This window comes from Tasmannia lanceolata, unplaced genomic scaffold (assembly GCF_043159265.1).
Source record: "Tasmannia lanceolata isolate RefF3 unplaced genomic scaffold, GAP_Taslan_0.1 ptg000019l, whole genome shotgun sequence".
NCBI lineage: Eukaryota > Viridiplantae > Streptophyta > Magnoliopsida > Canellales > Winteraceae > Tasmannia > Tasmannia lanceolata.
Genome location: NW_027518696.1, coordinates 2,021,090 through 2,039,147, shown reverse-complemented (window position 1 = coordinate 2,039,147; position 18,058 = coordinate 2,021,090). Strand labels below are relative to the sequence as shown.

General features: G+C 39.3%; 1 protein-coding gene across 2 annotated transcripts; it reads left to right on the top strand.

The window, feature by feature from the left end:
• Positions 1–8,448: 8,448 nt before the first annotated feature.
• On the top strand, positions 8,449–17,650 carry DHNAT1 (Thioesterase superfamily protein). Of its 2 annotated transcripts, none has more exons than XM_077362053.1 (3): positions 8,449–8,713; positions 8,805–8,996; positions 17,266–17,650. In XM_077362053.1, exons 1-3 carry the CDS (start codon positions 8,591–8,593, stop codon positions 17,275–17,277), a joined length of 327 nt encoding a protein of 108 aa, XP_077218168.1. In that variant the 5' UTR covers positions 8,449–8,590; the 3' UTR covers positions 17,278–17,650. The 2 variants fall into 2 exon arrangements, with proteins under 2 accessions (XP_077218168.1, XP_077218167.1); XM_077362052.1 differs by lacking the exon at positions 17,266–17,650 and adding an exon at positions 16,893–17,239 and having other exon boundaries at positions 8,453–8,713.
• Positions 17,651–18,058: the final 408 nt, after the last annotated feature.

Below are 18,058 nucleotides of genomic sequence, written 5' to 3'. Positions count from 1 at the left end.
TAATCATTTGGTAAGTTTGTCGAACATTTGCCTCATTGTATCATCACCACATTAGACCTTTGTAATTATGCCCATCCTAATATTCCTCAATTAGTTCTAATTAATTTCACCATTATCACAATCGTCATCGCAATTGTCACAAGAATAACTATTACTGCTGTCCTTAATTAGGTATCATCCCATAAAGACAGACCTTTTTATAGGAAGAAATTGGTGATTTCTCAGCAATCTAAATAACTACACTAGAGTGTACTTAGCCTTTTTAACGATCAATTAACACCAAAATGAATTAAGTGGCTACAACCCTCCACAAGACATGAACTGATTTTGCGAACTAAGGAAACGGATTTAAGCTAATATCTCTTTCAATTTCACTAGGAATGTAACTAAAACGAATAATGCCCGCTCGCACAAATATGCTAGACGGAATCTTGTTGTGTAGCTCTATCATAGCAATTGCATAGAAGGGTCAAACCAATTAAAAAAAGACGATAAAAGGATTCATTACAATCAAATTTTATTATTTTTCAACATGCTAATACAATTCACAAGCCAGTAAGCAAATGGAGAATTACAACTAAAGGAAGCAAATGATAGAAAATCGACTGGAGTTGCAGAAGGCTGATAGGAAATTCGAAATGGGCAGATTAAACAACTATGGTACCACTACACGTTCCGGGTCCATAACACGGGTTTCGTAGAATTTGGTTATAAAATCAGAGGCTTTCTTGTCTATATCCTGGTCACCGGAGTAGGGGCCCTGGTCATCGTCACTAGGACGAATCCTTCGGTTGCCCGTCTCAGTTTGTCCCACCTCTTCCTTGCGGTGTGACCTCTTACGGGCCTTGAAGATATTGAACAATGAAAAGAAAGACTTCTCACCCATAGAGGAAGTTGAGTTCCTCTCTCTACCACGCCTACTAATCCCTGACATGACTCTCTCTATATGTATATGTAAGTCTCTCTCTAGTTTAGTTTTGCACTCCCACGTTAAAGACTATGTATCTGGTGCTCTCTATGTGTCAAGGGAAGGGGTGATCTTTGGTTTATATAGCAAGAGAAGTCCTCTTGTGCATTTCACAAAGTGAGGAACCTAGACAGATTCTAGACCATTTAGATCAATTTGGGTGGTCTAGAAAGAATGATACCACAGTGAAAGTAACAAAAAACCCCATGATTTGTGGCCTTCCCTTTTGAAAATTGACCCAAATACTGCTTTTACCAACTCTACTGTCATGTCACCTTCTTGTCTGTATATAATAACCATTCCCATCATTTTAAAGCACTATTGGAGGGATTCCCTTGCTAATTCGTGTGGGTATTATTCCTTCTCTTGTAAGGAAGCTTCATTGAAGCACCACTAGAAGCTTCCATGATACTTTTCAACAATTAATACTAAAAAATACTTTGGTTTAGGGTTTAATTTTTGAGGATTATCGGCAATATTTAAATCAATTTTAAAATCATCACCCATGATAAATCTTCATTAACAAAGAAATGAAGGCACTTAATTTAAAAGATTATCAAATGAAAAGGTGAAAAACAAAGAAGAGATACACGAGAGCTTTTGGATTCTCTTTGAATGGGTGGATGTACTTACAGGTTAGGGTTAGGGTTAGGGTTAGGCTTAGGGTTAGGGTTTTCAAAAGCCTTTGCCCCTTACTCTCCAGCAGTGCATGCAAGCTGTCTCCCTTTAGTTGTTCAAACTTCGAATCGTGCAAAGATATTTTGCTCTTATGCCTTTGCCAATCAGTAAACAATGACGTTTAAAGGGTGTAATCACGTGTTAAGAAAATTAATTTAATTTTCTTTTCTTAAGAGGAGAATCTCACACCTTAAAAAAGTGGAGTGCGGTAAGGTGCATGTAGACTAGGAGAGTTTGGTAGTCCTTGTCATTTGACACGTAAGCCCTTACTGGGACTGTTCTCTTCGGGCGTAGAAATCCTTGGATAAACTGTTCTTGGGATTGGCTATCCTACTCACATATTTTTATCCTGAAATTGTCTTGTCCTTGTTCACCAAATTTGTTCTAATAATTTTTCATTAAAAAAAGGTCAAAATAAGGGGTGTCAATGGATCAAGATGCTCCGGTGGATCCTATGGATGAGTATTTGGGCACAATAGCTGGATCCAAACTGTGTCCTTCGGATCCTTATCCTGAGGTATCATTGAGTGTTCTAGTCCGAATGGAGGGCGCGAATGTACATGAAATACTCTGTATATTTTCATTCATTGATATCTATTCATGAGGGTTATTTTTGTAATACTTAAAAACCCTTCTCAAAAACAGTGAGGGCCTGTTTGGATACCTCATAATTTTGTATTTGGATTTGAAATTGAGTTTTGAATACAAAATGAATAGATCCGCCAGCTGGGCGGGGGGGGGGAGTTACTTCCTACTGGAGGGGAGAGGCTGAGGAGCAAAGAGGGTGAAGCAAACTACCAGATCTGTGGATTTCCAATTACTTATTTCCATAACATATTTGAAAATCTGATTTTTTTCACTGTAAATAGCTGCTTTGGAAATTCAAGAATTTGATCCGGATCCAATCACAACTCAAAAAGGGCTGTAAATGTGAGAAATCCAAATCAGAATCTTCTCGGCATCCAAATGGGCCCTAAACAACATTTCATTTTCGTTTCATTTATTTTGCTTGAATGACGATTCTCTTCTCCCAAGTGTCTTCACATATTCCCTTTCCTCACCCTAAGGACAGTCCGATTCAAAATGGACAGTAGACTCCGAACATAGAATCCGGATCCCACCAATAAAAGGAGTCCAAATAGATTGTAGCCAAAACATTGGTGGATTCGATCTGAAGTGGATCCATTGACACCCGAGTCAACATGAAAGGAGGATAGCAAGTGTAAGGATAAAATAAAGCACTGCTTGCTATTCATCTCCAAGGACAACAAACGGCATGTCAGTATGAAAAATTGTGGGTTTTGGGCCCACATATCCATCTTTAGAAGGGCCAACAAGGCAACATAATTACTGCAAAATTACATCAAATTGGAGTGATATACCGTACCAAAGAGGGCAGTGATAAATCGACTCCCAAATATCTTAAATCGACCGATGTGTCTCTCTCTCTCCTCTTTCTCTCTCTAACCCAGAGGAGAGACAAAGACACATGAGGAGTCGATTTAAGATATATGTGGTCCATTAATCACTCCCCAAGATTTATTCACATTGTTGACTCACTTAAGAGTCATTCATGATCAAGCCATCTGGGCTCCGAGGCACCTCAGTCGAACATTTAAAATAATCAGCGCTCTCAAATCATTGAAAATTTGACACATTGAAAATTTCAGGTCCGATGGGAACTGCAGATTCTAATGAAGCGGAAGTGAGGGCCGTTCTCCACACTATGAGATTTTTATCAAATAGAGATATGGATAACCTAAACGACTAAATGTCATCAGATGGTTGGATGGTCAATCCCCCCGCCCATAGAGATTCTCCAAGTTCTTGGATGAGATCTTAGACCGGCTGAGGGTCATGAAGTTTGTTATCTTCATGTCAGGAGGTTGGCAAATGGTGACGCGGATCGTCTTGCTCAAACAGGAGCAGATAGAGCCCATTTAGAAAAAAAAAATTTATTATCTTCCACCGTGAAGAGTTTTGTCTTTGTTTTTCTTGATATTTACCCCCCGCTCTCGATTTCTATGACCCCTTTGGTCATGTGAGTCCATTCTATTTAACAAATTCTCACCAGTCCAAAAACAAAAAAATTGACAAGTGTGCATATTTGAAGATCAATTGGGCCAATCTTAATCTGAAATCGGTAATCCAGCCATATGGATCGTTCATATTGGGCCTCCATTATAAATAAATACTATAGTGCACAAGGATGGACCCCACCAACCACCTGATCAAGCAATCGGCACAATCAGCGATCAATACATAGCTCAACACATGACCAGGGTGACACTACCCCGCCCAAAAAAATTGGAGCATCTTTAATTACTCCCAAGCTTTGGAAATGTCATGGAATCCCTCTTTGTTCCAAAAACTTACTTAGTCTTATCTTGAATTCTAATTAGGCCACGGCATCGTGGCTAGCCCAATGCTCCATCACCATCAGGCTTACTTTTGATTCTATAAATAAGTCATTGAGACTCCACTGTGCCTTCTTTTTCAAGAACAACAATCGCTAGATTGGTCGAACCATATTGTTTTGAAATACCTTTGTGAGGGAAAGAGTTCAGAGTCAGCTTGCGTCATTAGAATACATAAGTACCCCACATTTGTTAGTAGTTTCCATAGCTAAAGACTTTGCCACATCAATCGAACAATTGATCTATTGACTAAATAGAATGTTATAATTTAACTTGAATAGTATTGGCCACATTAAGTATACCGCTTAATATCTTTGTAAGCCAAGGGGGGAATGTTATGATGATACTTATCCTTGTTTGCCCTTGGAAAGATCAAGGCCATCGATCCAAGGTGGGCCACATCCAATTAATCGATCCCCGAAGAATCAAACACAGACTATTCTTATATAAGGGAAATGATATCCCCCCACCCCCAACTCTCAACAGTTTCTGCGAGAATGGTTCACTGCTTGAAGATAAATTCTCCCCTGTAACGTTTTTCTTTGCTTTTAAAACTTAACGAGAAACGTTAAAAAGGGGATTTTATCCCTCGGAGGGGGGAATATCATTCTCAATCATGCTTAAACTTATATATTAAAATAATGGAACTATCCAAAACCTACCAGGCACCCCACACGCCCCAATCTTGAGCTGGGACCCACCTCTTTAAGGGCAGACCAAGAACAAGTTTGGACGGACCGCTAAAGCAACTTGGGTGTGTATGGGTTTGTGGAATACAATGTAACTACGATGGCAACTTTCTAGCCGCATAAATGAATCAATGACCTACCAAAAAAAAAGTGCTTCTTTGGAGTTTGGAGAGAATACCAACATTAAATTAAATTTATGACTGTGCTATGGGATACAAAGTACAACCGATATGCAGAGTACTCGCTTCTTGCAATTCTCACGAGAACTTTTCCTCTCTAACAGGCTATAAACACATGTTTGTGTGTGTGTAGGGCTGCAACTCGAGCCGGGTTTTACCCGACCCGCATCGACCCGACCCGAAAATAGCCTGGGTCGGGTTCAAGTTTCATGGGTTTCGGGTCGAGCCGGGTTCAGCATTCAAAAACCCCGCATGAATCTCGGGTCGAGCCGGGTTTGAAGGGGCCCGACCCGACCCGAACCCGAGTTACATAAGTTATAGTATGTACATTTTTTTCTATTGTTAGTTAAAAGTTAAAGGGATAATTACATTTACACCCCCTCTAGTTTCTGACACATCCACTTCCACCCCTATAGTTTAAAACGTGACAAATACACCCTTGTAGTTTCAATTTGTTTAAGGTAGGGCCCCTCAGCTGAAGGTTCGTCCATAGATTGAAGGGTTAGGATGATCCGATGGAGCTGATTTTTTGGGCACACCCTATCTATGTCAGGACCCATCAAATGAACGCTTTGGATCATCCAAACAATGTGGGCCCACATTATTTGGATGATTTTTTGGTAGTGTTTGGATTCGAGTAGGGGCCCACATTATTTGGATGATCCAAAGCGTTCATTTGATGGGTCCTGACATAGATATGGTATGCCCAAAAAATCAGCTCCGTCGGATCATCCTAACCCTTCAATCTATGAACGAACCTTCAGCTGAGGAGGCAAACCTTAAACAAATTGAAACTACAGGGGTGTATTTGTCACGTTTTAAACTATAGGGGTGGAAGTGGATGTGTCAGAAACTAGAGGGGGTGTAAATGTAATTATCCAAAAGTTAAAAGTGAAAACCCACGCACCCAGCTGTATGTGAGTGTAATTTCTGCTTCTATGAGTTGAGTTGATTCAAGTGTTTGATTCAGCATTGTTTGATTGTAATTACAACATTGTTTGATTACAGCATTGTTTGATTCAAGTGTGATGTGAGTGTAATTACATCATTGTTTGATTCAAGTGTAATGTGAGTGTAATTTCTGCTTCTATGAGTTGAGTTGTCTTGCCAACCAAGAATTTTCCTTAAAAATTTGCGTCAACGTGAAAAAACCCGACCCAACTCGAACCGACCCGAGATTTATCATGGGTAGGGCCGGGTTTGGGAATCGTGGGTTTTCCGAAAAAAAACCCAACCCGACCCGACCCGAGATATTTCTCGGGTAGGGTTGGGTTCTCCAAAACCCGACCCGCCCGACCCGAGTTGCAGACAACCGATATGCAGAGTACTCGCTTCTTGCAATTCTCACGAGAACTTTTCCTCTCTAACAGGCTATAAACACATGTTTGTGTGTGTGTGGGTGTGAGAGAGAGAGAGTTTTAAAGGAGGTCGCAATTTTTACTTTTTCAGGTTTGGTGTGCCATCTTTTCTTGGATCCCACATGTGAGGACCATGAGATGAAATTGTGATTTAATAGGACGCTGCCTACCACTATGGATACTGAAATTACTTAGAAGCCCTTATTTCTTTTGGCTAACTGTCAAACAAACCCATGATGAAACCTTCTTTTCTAATCATACTCCAGTTAACATGACCCAAATACCCCTGAGGAAAAAGTAGTTCCACTATTTTTAGGTAGAGTTTTTTGTTTCCTAATTTTTAGCCACTTCTATTAATTGGAGAAACCAGTTTCCTGTTTTTTTGTTTCCTGATTTTTAGCCACTTCTTCGTCATCTCCATTGGGAGACATCAATTTATCATGAAAAAAAAAATCATGGTAGCCAAAGGTGCCCTGAAGATAATTAAATTGCCGTGAAATGGTTTTTTGCCGGATTGCCTAGACAATCTCAATTAATAGAAGTATTACATATAGAAATGGTGACATCTTCCAAATGAGGGTATTTTAGTCATTTGGAAAAGAACCGCCTCCTCCACATGTTTCCAAACAAACTTGTTTCTTCTGTTTCCCCCTTCCAGCAATGTACAGGGGAAAATTACCGAAATACCCCTTCTCTAGTTATTAGTAGGGTTGCAACTTGGGTCGGATTTTACCCGACCCGATCCGAAAATAACATGGGTCGGGTTTAGAAATCATGAGTCTTGGGTAGGGTTGGGTGTAAATTGGAAAACCCAACTCAATCTTGGGTAGGGCTTGGTTTAAAGAAAAAAAACCCGAAACTCGACCCGACTCATAAGGGTGCACTTTGACTTTGTTAAATATCGCTTGAATAATATAGAAGATTATTTTCCAATATATTGATACAATTGTTTAGATTGAGGGATCATGTTTGTTATGTGAAAATATTGTGTCCTTCTTAAAGTTATACACTTGATGACATAAATTTAGAAATTTTTGGTGTGAAGATTTATCTTTCTTTTTCTACAATCTTTAAAATTAGTCACTATCTTATGCTAAAAAATGAAAACCCGACCCGACCCGACCGACCCAATCCGAGAAACCATCTTGGGTAGAGTCGTGTTTAGGAATCTCTCTGGTTTTCTTGCAAAAAAATTAGACCCGACCCGACCCGACCCAAGATAATTCTTGGGTAGGGTAGGTTTTGGAAAACCCGACCCGTCGGACCCGAGTTGCACCCCTAGTTATTAGCAATTTTTCCCATCATAACAAAAGTATTACACAACCCGATTGGGGCCTATTCACCATTGGGACAGGAAGCCCAGATTTATTTTATCGGTGGATAGACTTGGTATCACATGTTTACATGGACTTGAGTAAGAATTTTTTTTAATGGTGTAAACCATTTTAATAAGAGGGGGAAAGTCGAAAACCAAGGAGGTCAATAGTACAAACGTGAAAAGACAAATACAAAGAAAGAAACACAGCTAAACTTAGGGGTGTAAACGAGCCGAGCCGAGCCGAGCCTGCCGAGCCGAGCTTGGCCAGGCTCGGCTCGTTAAGCTCACAAGTGAGGCTCAGCTCAGGCTCGGGCTCGAACCAGGCTCGCGAGCCGAGCCGAGCTCAGGTTATATTATGTTCACACCCCTCATCTTCCCTGGACAGCCCTACTAGTGTATTTTGACTACTTTTTTTACACTATGGGAGGTGGTCCTATTAACAAATGGGGTTCCAAAAATGAAGTGACATATTTTGCCCCCTCTTTCACTCCATGCACAACCCTTTTAATGTATATATTAATATATAATATATATATTTAAATATATTAAATTCTTAACGAGCCTTAACGAGCCGAGCTGAGCCGAGCCTGGCCTAACTCGGGCTCGGCTCGTTAAGCTTAACGAGCCGGCTCGGCTAAGCTCGTTAAGGATTCGAGCCGAGCTCGAGCGAGCTTCCAAGCCCGAGCCAAAATTGACACCCTTAGCTAAACTCATCGGATCGATAAGAAAATCAAAGTTCTCCAAAGAAGTCCAATGAATGACTGGTCCCATGAACCCAACTCATTGGATATATCAAGGGTAGTTTAGTCAGTTCAATCCTAAATTTTGTCTATGGCATAAACCAAGGCTTACTCTTCAATTTCAACACAAAAAAAGTGACTCGTCGTCTCCTCCCATTAACCAAACATATAAACGATTTTCTTCTTGTTAGGTGTAATTTCCAAAGGCAAAGAGAGAGAGAGAGAGAGAGAGAGAGAGATTTCAATGGATTCTTGGTCGAGGACGGAGTCTGTGGACGCACCCCTCCATGCTCTGGGGTTCGAGATCGGCGAGCTCTCGCCTGAGAAGGTCACGGCCCGAGCCAAGGTCACCCAGATATGTTGTCAGGTAAGTTGACTCGTTTTCCCAAACCTATCAAGAGAGAAAGAGAGGGAATTTATGTTTTGCAAAGCAGGTCTAATTTCTGATATTGTTGCAGCCCTTCAAGGTATTACATGGGGGTGTGTCGGCCCTTGTCGCCGAGGCTCTAGCCAGCATCGGAGCCCACATGGCTTCCGGGTTCAAGCGGGTTGCTGGTGTTCAACTCAGCATAAACCATCTCAACTCAGCCCGACTCGGAGACCATGTCTTGGCTGAAGCTTCACCTGTCAAAGTCGGAAAAACTATTCAGGTAACATCATCACCTTCGTTTTCATTAATTTATTTATGTATATTAGAAAGGAAATTAATTATTTTCTTATCCCCTCATTTTGATAGATACACTCCTTTATTTCATTAAAAGTCTAGGGGTTAATTTAGGTGTACAAACTACTACTTGCATTTGAAGGGCCTTTTTAATAAGGTTCCACAAACTGACGGGAAATATGACACGGTTGCAGACCCATGTTGTTTAAGATGTGGGTGTGTCTATCAAAATGAGGAAGTTTGAAAGTGACCCGCTGGTCCACCCGGCCCGTCAAAACTGGGCCGGGCCGGGTGGACCCGCGGGTGCCCGTGAAAAAGTAGATCGAATATTTTTTAATGTTTTAACTTTTTACAGGAAATGAATATTTTTAAATGTTTTAACTTTTCCCATGATGAGTTGTGTTAAAAGTAAATAATGCTACTTCTACACGTCTTTCTTTATCGCACTTAAGAAATGATTTAGAAAGAAGAAAAAAACATGGGAAGAAAGTTAACTTAGAACGAAAACAAACATGGTCAAATTGGTGGCTTAAAAATTGTCTAACATCTGCATTACAAAACCACTATAAATGGGTGGTTAATAAAAAAAATTGAAACACATAGGGAAAAATGTTGCAAGCGATCATCAACTACAAAGAAAAAGTATCTAGAACAGTAAAGAAAATGGAGCAAATAATAAAAACAAATTCAAGCTCCCTATAAATGATTGTTTTCATCAAAAGGTGTCGATATCAAAGAAATACTAATGGTGAAGGAAATACTTCTTTTTTGTTAGTAAGCTAGGCCCAAAATTGTGACCCTATACAATTGAGCTAGAGGCCGAACCCCGTGAAGGAAATACTTGCTAATACTCTGACCTAAAATATAAAGACAATCATAGGTTAATGAAATATGAGCCCATGTTGTTTGATAATATAATCCTAATGGAAGAAGGGGAGAAGTAAAGAACTCTTACCTATTAAAGAACTCTTGGAAGGAAATACAATTAAAATTTGGCAAGAATGCAAATCCAATAGAGAAAAAATGGTAGAAAAGAACTCTTTGAAAGGAAAATTATATCCATGCTAAAAATCTGCAGTGCCATTGCGTCGTGACATATTGTGATAAGAGGGAGGTAGATGGAGGGATATTTTCAAGTTCTTGCTTGGAAGCACTCAGATTCATGTTTCTCCAGGAGTGTTTTAACAATACCGTCCTCTGTGGTAGGTAACAGGGGTCGAACATACCCCACCCAAAAGACCTAAAGTAAAATCGCATACCCAAAATTCAGAATCAAATTGTGAAACCCAACAAAAGTTCTGCTCTACTATATATATAAAAAAAATTGCGATTGTTTTCCCTGTAATAACATTGATAAAAGTCACAACCCAAACCATTCCTAGCAAACAAAGATAAAATGACAAAACAAAAAAGAGAACTGAATCATAGAACGTCAATGCCCAAATGTCAATTGACGTGGTGTAATTTTGGGAGATATTTATATCGAGAGGTAATTGTCATTCCGTAATTTTGGGAGATTTAGTTGGTCGATTTTGAAATGGAAAAATATAAAAAGAAATGCCACATTGGAATCTTTGCTCCATGTAGACATGAGGGAGGAAGGGGAGGGCTGCACATCAGCAGTGAACAGTAAACCTCACTTTCTCTTTATTATATATAGATTGGAATCCGTTCCAATTCAACACCTGTCTTTCTTGATAATGATAAGATGGAAAACACTAAATGACTAAAATACCCACTGAAAAAAGACATCTCCTTTTTCCACCACGTAGGCTGACGTCATCCAACATTCAATTGATCTGAAACATCTAACATTCCAATCGGTCAATTTTATACTAAAGCAAAAAAAAAATCGTTAAAAAAAAAAAAAAAAAACCCACGTGACCCGCGGGTCAACTGGGCCCGTACGGGCCGGGTTCGGGTCCAAAATTAGTGACCCGTATTTTTGTGCAATGCAGATGCCCTCATGGTCAAAAACAATCTCGGCCGTTGCTGGTTAAGACCTAGCCGTCTGATAAATGGTTCGCTATATTTGATGCCCCTGAACATTAGCCACATGTGCGCTGCCTTATTTTGATAATGGCACTACTCACTTTGTTTTACTTTTCTGATTAGATGTTGATAGCATCATGACTTCATGAGTATTCTAACAGCTGTTAGAAGATAATTAAAAAGTGTAAAACAAAGTGACTAGTGCGCCATTATCAATAGTAATTGGAAAGAAACCCATAGAATATCTATATTATTCTATGGAAATTTGGTCAAACGGTACCTCAAAATATCTGAAATAGTGAGATGGACCCCTTAAATTTCAAACTTGTCAAAGGGTTCCATTTTGCTTTTACTGACAAGGTTTTTGACCGAAATACCCTTCCACCCTCAAAATACACGTTAAGCCATAAAAAATGGATAAAAAAGTGTTCCCTTCTTTTTCTACCAACCATTTGCCTTTCTCAATCCCCTTTAACGCCTGGAACAAAAAAAGGAGAAAAATGTGAGTTTTATTTTTGTCCTCTTAGGGTTTGTGCTTGTAACCCCTAATATCGCATTTAATGTGTTTGATAACTCTGTCTTTTTATGATGGTGTATGAGGGTGTATTAAGGGTTTATAAGCGTTTATAAGGGTTCATAAGTGTTATTAATGTTTGATGGCCCTACCATTGAGTTGAACCATTGCTATGTATTTCATAACTGTCCTGATTAAGGTTGTCTAAGGGTTTATAAGGGTTGATAAGTGCTATTAATGTTTGATGGCCCTACCATTGAGTTGAACCCTTGCTAGGTATTTCATAACTGTCGTGTTAGGGTTGTCGAAGGGATTATCCAAAAAATAATCCCTTATTTTTTTGCTCTGATAATCCCATATAAAACCCCCATTTAGGTACTGGAGACCACCTTTTAGTCCATGACCCTATTTTATTCCAATCTGTCCAATTGAAAACACCATAGATAAGCTCCATTAAGCTACAACTTTATAGCTCATTTTAGAGTCTTGAAGTTTATGTTAGAGAGTTTAGAACCCCTGTGTAAAATTATAGAAAAATGCCTGAATCAATGGTTTCTCTTCTTTTACACTATGATGGACATTTGAACGATGAGTTTCTTGGGACTATGTGGGGAGAAGGAAGACATTGTTATCGGTTTCCCGCCGAATTAATTTTGATGAATTTCAAAGTGCAATCCAAAGAAGAATTGGTATAACAGAAATGAATGTTTTACTATCGATCAAATGTCGATACGTTGTTGATCCATATATAATCATTTTAATCGACATTGATGATAATGATGTCCTTCAAACAATGTTGGGGATATTTGACAAAGACATGTTCAATTCTGTGATGATATACATAACGAAAACTATAAGGGAGAATGGTATTAATTCATTGAATTCGTCAATGCTTCCTCCAAACAACGTCTGTATTAGTAGAACCTCTATTAATCCTAACATTCCATCTACTTGGATTTCGCTCCACGAACGTGCACGCGAACCGGAAAATGTCAAACTTTGCCCATGTTTTGAAGTGGACTTGCAAAAAGACTACGAAAGTGAATTTGTAAGTGAATAGATCCTTCATACCAGTATAGGAGGTGGTCCAGGAGAACGCAGCATAAGATACTTTTGTTCTTTGGTAATCTTTCAAGACTTCCATAGTTCAAATTATGAATTAATCACATGGATTGAGGCTGATTATATATTTTCGAACTATACAGGTTTCGATTTAATTTAAATGAAACATTGGCAAGTGGTTTGCATGCTAACCATGTTACCAGAGGTATAAATGAGTTACAAAATGTTGGAGATCAACGCAGCATAAGGTATTTTTGTTGATAGCAATCGGTGTGTTACCGGACGGAACACATCTGAGAGGGAAATATCTAGGAATCTTATTTATTGCAATTGGTGTCTATGGTAACAACGGTTTATATCCAATAGCATTTGGGGTGGTGAAGACGGAGAATGAAGATAGTTGGAAGTGGTTTCTGAAGTTGTTGAAAAGGCACATATTGCCAGAGCAGATGAATGTATTCACTATATGCTCCGATCGGTAGAAGGGGTTGTTGCAGACAGTACCTACAGTATTTTTCAATTGTTATCATAGTTATTGCATGCGTCACCTCGCTGCCAACTTCCAGTCCGACTTCAAAGATCTTCTACTTGAGAGATTGTTCTGGAGAGCCGCAAGGACATTGAGGGAGACTGTTTTCAAAGAAACAATAGAGAAGATTAAGGCAAAGAATGAACGCCCACATAAGTGGATAAGTAACATTCTGAAAGAAAACTGGGCTAGTTCTTATTTCAAGGGGGATAGGTATGATGTATAGACTACGAATAGCTTGGAGTGTTTCAACGCTGTCTTGAAGGATGCCAGAAAATTACATATTGCATCATTGGTAAAACACACTCGACATCAAACTACCCAGTTCATTCAGAAGCGTCAGAAATTAGGTTGTAGTTGGCACACAAAGTTGACTCCTTACGCAGAAGAACGTATGGAGGCATCACTAAGGGAGAGCTGCCAATATACAGCTTATTGAGTAGAGACTCATGAATTTGAAGTAAAGTCCCTTGAAACTACAGATTCCGTTGATTTGATAACTCGAACGTGTAGTTGTCGTACCTTCCAAACATATGGACTTCCATGCGGACATGTAATCGCAGCCATTAACATCACAGAATTCGATCCGTACGATTACTGCGACGAATGTTTTGATGCAAAGAGATATCGGGATACATACGCTAAGGTTGTGCACGCAACACTAGATCAGACACAATGGCATAAAATTCCCGAACCGTTGATGGCAATATTGCCACCGCTTGCGAAGCGACCGCCTGGAAGGCCGCGTACGAGAAGAACGGATCGCGAGTTGAAAGGTAGATTACATTACAAGTGCACCCGATGCTGACAACTTGGTCACCATAGAAGAAGTTGCAAAGAACCTCCCGTCGTCAGACCGAACCTCGACGAAACTGCTATTAGCTGCACCAATACTCACCAGGTTGGGTGTACCTTGTCAAGCTCCCTTCTTTGCGTAAGGGTGTGGGGTTTTTTGAGGAGAAGTTGTATATGATTTTTTTATGTACTCGTATACTCTTACGAATTTTTTTTGATACACTTATAATTTTTTTGGAGTAGAAGTCACCCTATTTTTGAAACAATAACGGATCAATTGCTGAGTTATTACAGTGGATCCCACAGTTTGGCATAACTCGGCCTGATATGGTCAAGTAATAATAGAGGTCCCCTCCATCCCTGGTAATTTCTAAATTTTCATGTGATACTCCCATTTCATCTCTTGGTCACCCCATTTTCATATGTGATACTCCCATTTTCCTTGACCTGATAACCCCTTCCAGGCCCAACAGACATGAACCAAAAAAATTTCAGCTGTGATAACCCCATTTCATTTCTTGGTCATCCCATTTTTCTTGACCTGGTAACCCCTTCCAGGCCCAACAGATAAGAACCGAAATTTTTCTAAGTGTGATAACCCCAATTTCATATGTGAGAACCTCATTTTCATATGTGATACCCCCATTTGCCTTGACCTGGTAACCCCTTCCACGCCCAACAGACATGAACCGAAAATTTTCCAGGCGTGATAACCCCATTTCATCTCTTGGTCACCCCATTTTCATATGTGATACCCCCATTTTCCTTGACCTGGTAACCCCTCCAGGCCCAACAGATAAGAACCGAATATTTTTTAAAATAAACAAAACCGCCTGAGATGTATTTAGGTAAAAAAAACATGTCAGGAAAAGTAAAATGGACCCATTTCACAAATTTGAAATGTAGGGGTACCGTTTCACTATTTCCGCTATTTTTTTGGACCCTTTTGACCAAATTTCCTTATTCTATTAGGAACGAAATTGAAACACCCACCAAACCAAGTTAGCGAATTTTGTCCTACTCATTTAATTCATTTTGGGTCTCTTTCATTTGGAATTGACTTTTGCAAAATTAGCCAAACAATTCCTATTTATTTCTCTTTCGCATTTAAACTATTTATACTTATTTTGTGAAAGCCACTTCTCTGTTCTCCTTTGTGGTAGAGAATCCCATGTGGCCATGTGGGGTTATTGGGCATCTGTTATTTTTTTTTCTATTTGTTCTCAGTTTGGTTAATGGGTCAATTGAGAAGGGGTTTTTTTATACTTTGGGTTTCTTGAATGTTTTGGTGTTTTTGTCTCGTTGGTTGTTGGGTCGAGTGAGAGAGGTATTCTTTCAAGTGGCTTTTTAAAAAAAAAAATTCCGGTGTTGGATGGATTCTTTGGATTCTTTTCATGTGGTTTTTTATTTCTTTATTTTGGAGTTGTTTAGGAGTTCTTAATTTCATCTGGGTCTCTATTTCACTGTTTTCCTCATCTGGAAAGTTTTTTGAAGTGTATTTCTAGTTTTAGTTGGACTTGTCCTCCAGTCTCCCTTCAGAAACCATTCTTAAAAGGACTTCATCCGCTTTTTTACATGATGACAGTAGAAAACTAACCCTGACCCGAACCGACCTTTACCCTCTTTCCTCTGTTTTCTGAGCTTAAAAATGGGATTCTTTGGAGGGACTCCGATTCATTTCCGAATATTCTCATTAATCTGCTTCTTCCAGTTTAGTAGGGCAAAAACGAGTAGGATTCTTGGCTTCTTATCTGTTTGGAAGCTTGGCATAGACTCACGGAATATGGGTGTCATTACACACACAGAGAGAGAGAGAGAGAGAGAGAGAGAGCACCATTCCCAATTTTTTTAAGCAAAATTTCACTTTCTTTGTAATTTGGGTTGAAAGCTACAACTAGAGGATAAGAATTTCAACTTATGAGACATGCAATAATTACCTAGGAGACATCCTAGGAGTCTCTAGAAAGTTCAGCACAAAATTGACAACCAAATGAGGAATGGCATCCCAAAGCCAACCAAAATTCCAGCGGCTGCCTGGATTTTGTGCAAGAAAACAAGAACCACTATACAAGTTAAACCGCAACATAATCAATGTACAACTTTGCCCTGACTTTACCTCAAAGCCTACTCATAAAATTCATGAAAGGCTATTTCTCCATAGAAGGGACAAGGAAAACACTTTCAAAATGGGATTTCGTACGTAAGATATACAGAGAGTGGAATTGACCGACGATCTAGTCATTTCAACACTGTTATTAGCTGTCCATGGGGATTCGAGCTCATTTCCCGGTCTTCTTGCACATGTGCCACAACACAGAGCTTCAACCAATTTTAGCCTTTCTTTCGAATGGGTAATAAAAGAATTACATTATGTTCCCTCTTCTTTTTTGTTTGTTGACACTGAGCTCAAAAAGAATGTTAATACTTCATACATATTTGAATTGAAGTTAGTCACTTCCGCACTGTCATTTCCTGGGATTTCAAGCTCATTTCCTTGTCTTCTTGTGCACGTGTCACAACATAGGTTTTCATCTTCTTTCTTTCTTTTTTTTATGACGGTAGCCAATTATATTAAAAAAAAAAAAAAAACAAGACCGAGATGGTCAGTACAAGATGAGACAAAAACAAAGCGAAAAACAGATACAAGAGCAAAACAAATTAAGGTGTGAGAGAATCATAAAGCGCCAAAGATTCCTTGAAAACTTCACCTTTGGCAAGGTTTCCGCCACTTCATTGGTAATTATATTAAAAAACAGGGTTTCATCTATATTTTACAAATGAAATCCCATTTTGCTATATCTGTGTGGGAAATTATATGATATCCATGTGTAGTGCGTAATGCATCATTGATCAAATATCAAGGGTGGCGCTCCCATTACGCTCTTGGATGCAAACACCACCGTATAAAAACTCCATATATGTATGTATCTATGAATAAAATGAGAGATGTAATATTACTAACATGTGAGGATCTGCCTTGATGTGAAAAGCTATGGGAGGTGAAATTGTGGAAAGTGGATCCTTTAAGTTCAGGGAAGGAAGTGTTGATATCCTCAGCTACGGTTACTCTCCTCTCAAACTTACCAGTGCCGGAAAGCGCAAAGCATGCCGGAGACAATCTCAAGAAGCTATCTAAGCTATGATACATTACATGTTTTAGACATAGAGATTAACTACATGCATATTTGTATGATAAGGCACCCTTTTTTGTATGTACACAACATGCAAATGGGGTGTTGATAATGATGTACTCCTCTTTTCTTCTTACAAGGAAACAGCTCGAATTATGGGAACTTCAAAGAATCTAAATTTAATAGCTTGATAAAGTTATTTTGTATCCTTGAAGAATATTATGCTTCACAGATAAAAGAGTAAAGGCTCTAGAAGGATGCACCTCTGGTGTACCAGTTATCGTGTCCACGGTAAACGCTAGGTGGCCAAGTGGGAGCGGCTAACTGGTGAACACAAAATTTGGGTCATTTTCTTTCTATCTTTCCATACATAACCGAAGAATGGAAAGGATGATTTAAGAGTCCCAGTGATCCAAAAGGAAAGCTTCATTGGAGCTCTTGTTCCCCAAGAAAGAGCCTGTCCCATGGAGAAAGATACAGTATGCCCCCGTCCCAACCAATGTGCTAGCATTCAGACGGGAGTGTTTTTTTTTTTTTTTTTCTTCTTCTTTTTGAATGGTTTCACAAGGGAGTTTGTATGGCAGGAAATTGAAAAATGAATACATAAAGAAAGAAAATTCTATTCGGTGTAATATGCCAAGAGGGGGAAGAATCAACTGATCATATTCTAGTAAATTGAAAAAGTATTGCAAGTGTTTGTTCTCAGATATATTAATGGTTTGGAGTCTCATGAACGCAGCCAAGAACAACAAAAGCGGCATTGGAAAAGTGGCATTTACAAGCATTTTGGTAGGCATAGGCTGAATCATATTGAAAATGACCCCCTTGGTCAGGACTATGGAGCAGAGAAATGAGCCACGGCCCAAACTCAAGTCGGATTTTGGGAATTCATGTTGAGCTTTTACCATAAAATCAGGTTAGATTTGGGTTGATTCCAATTCAATTTTTTAGCAAAAGCTCAACGTGACCTGACCCAAGTTGCACCCGCAGAAATAAGGGTACCATTCACAATAGGTACAACCCAC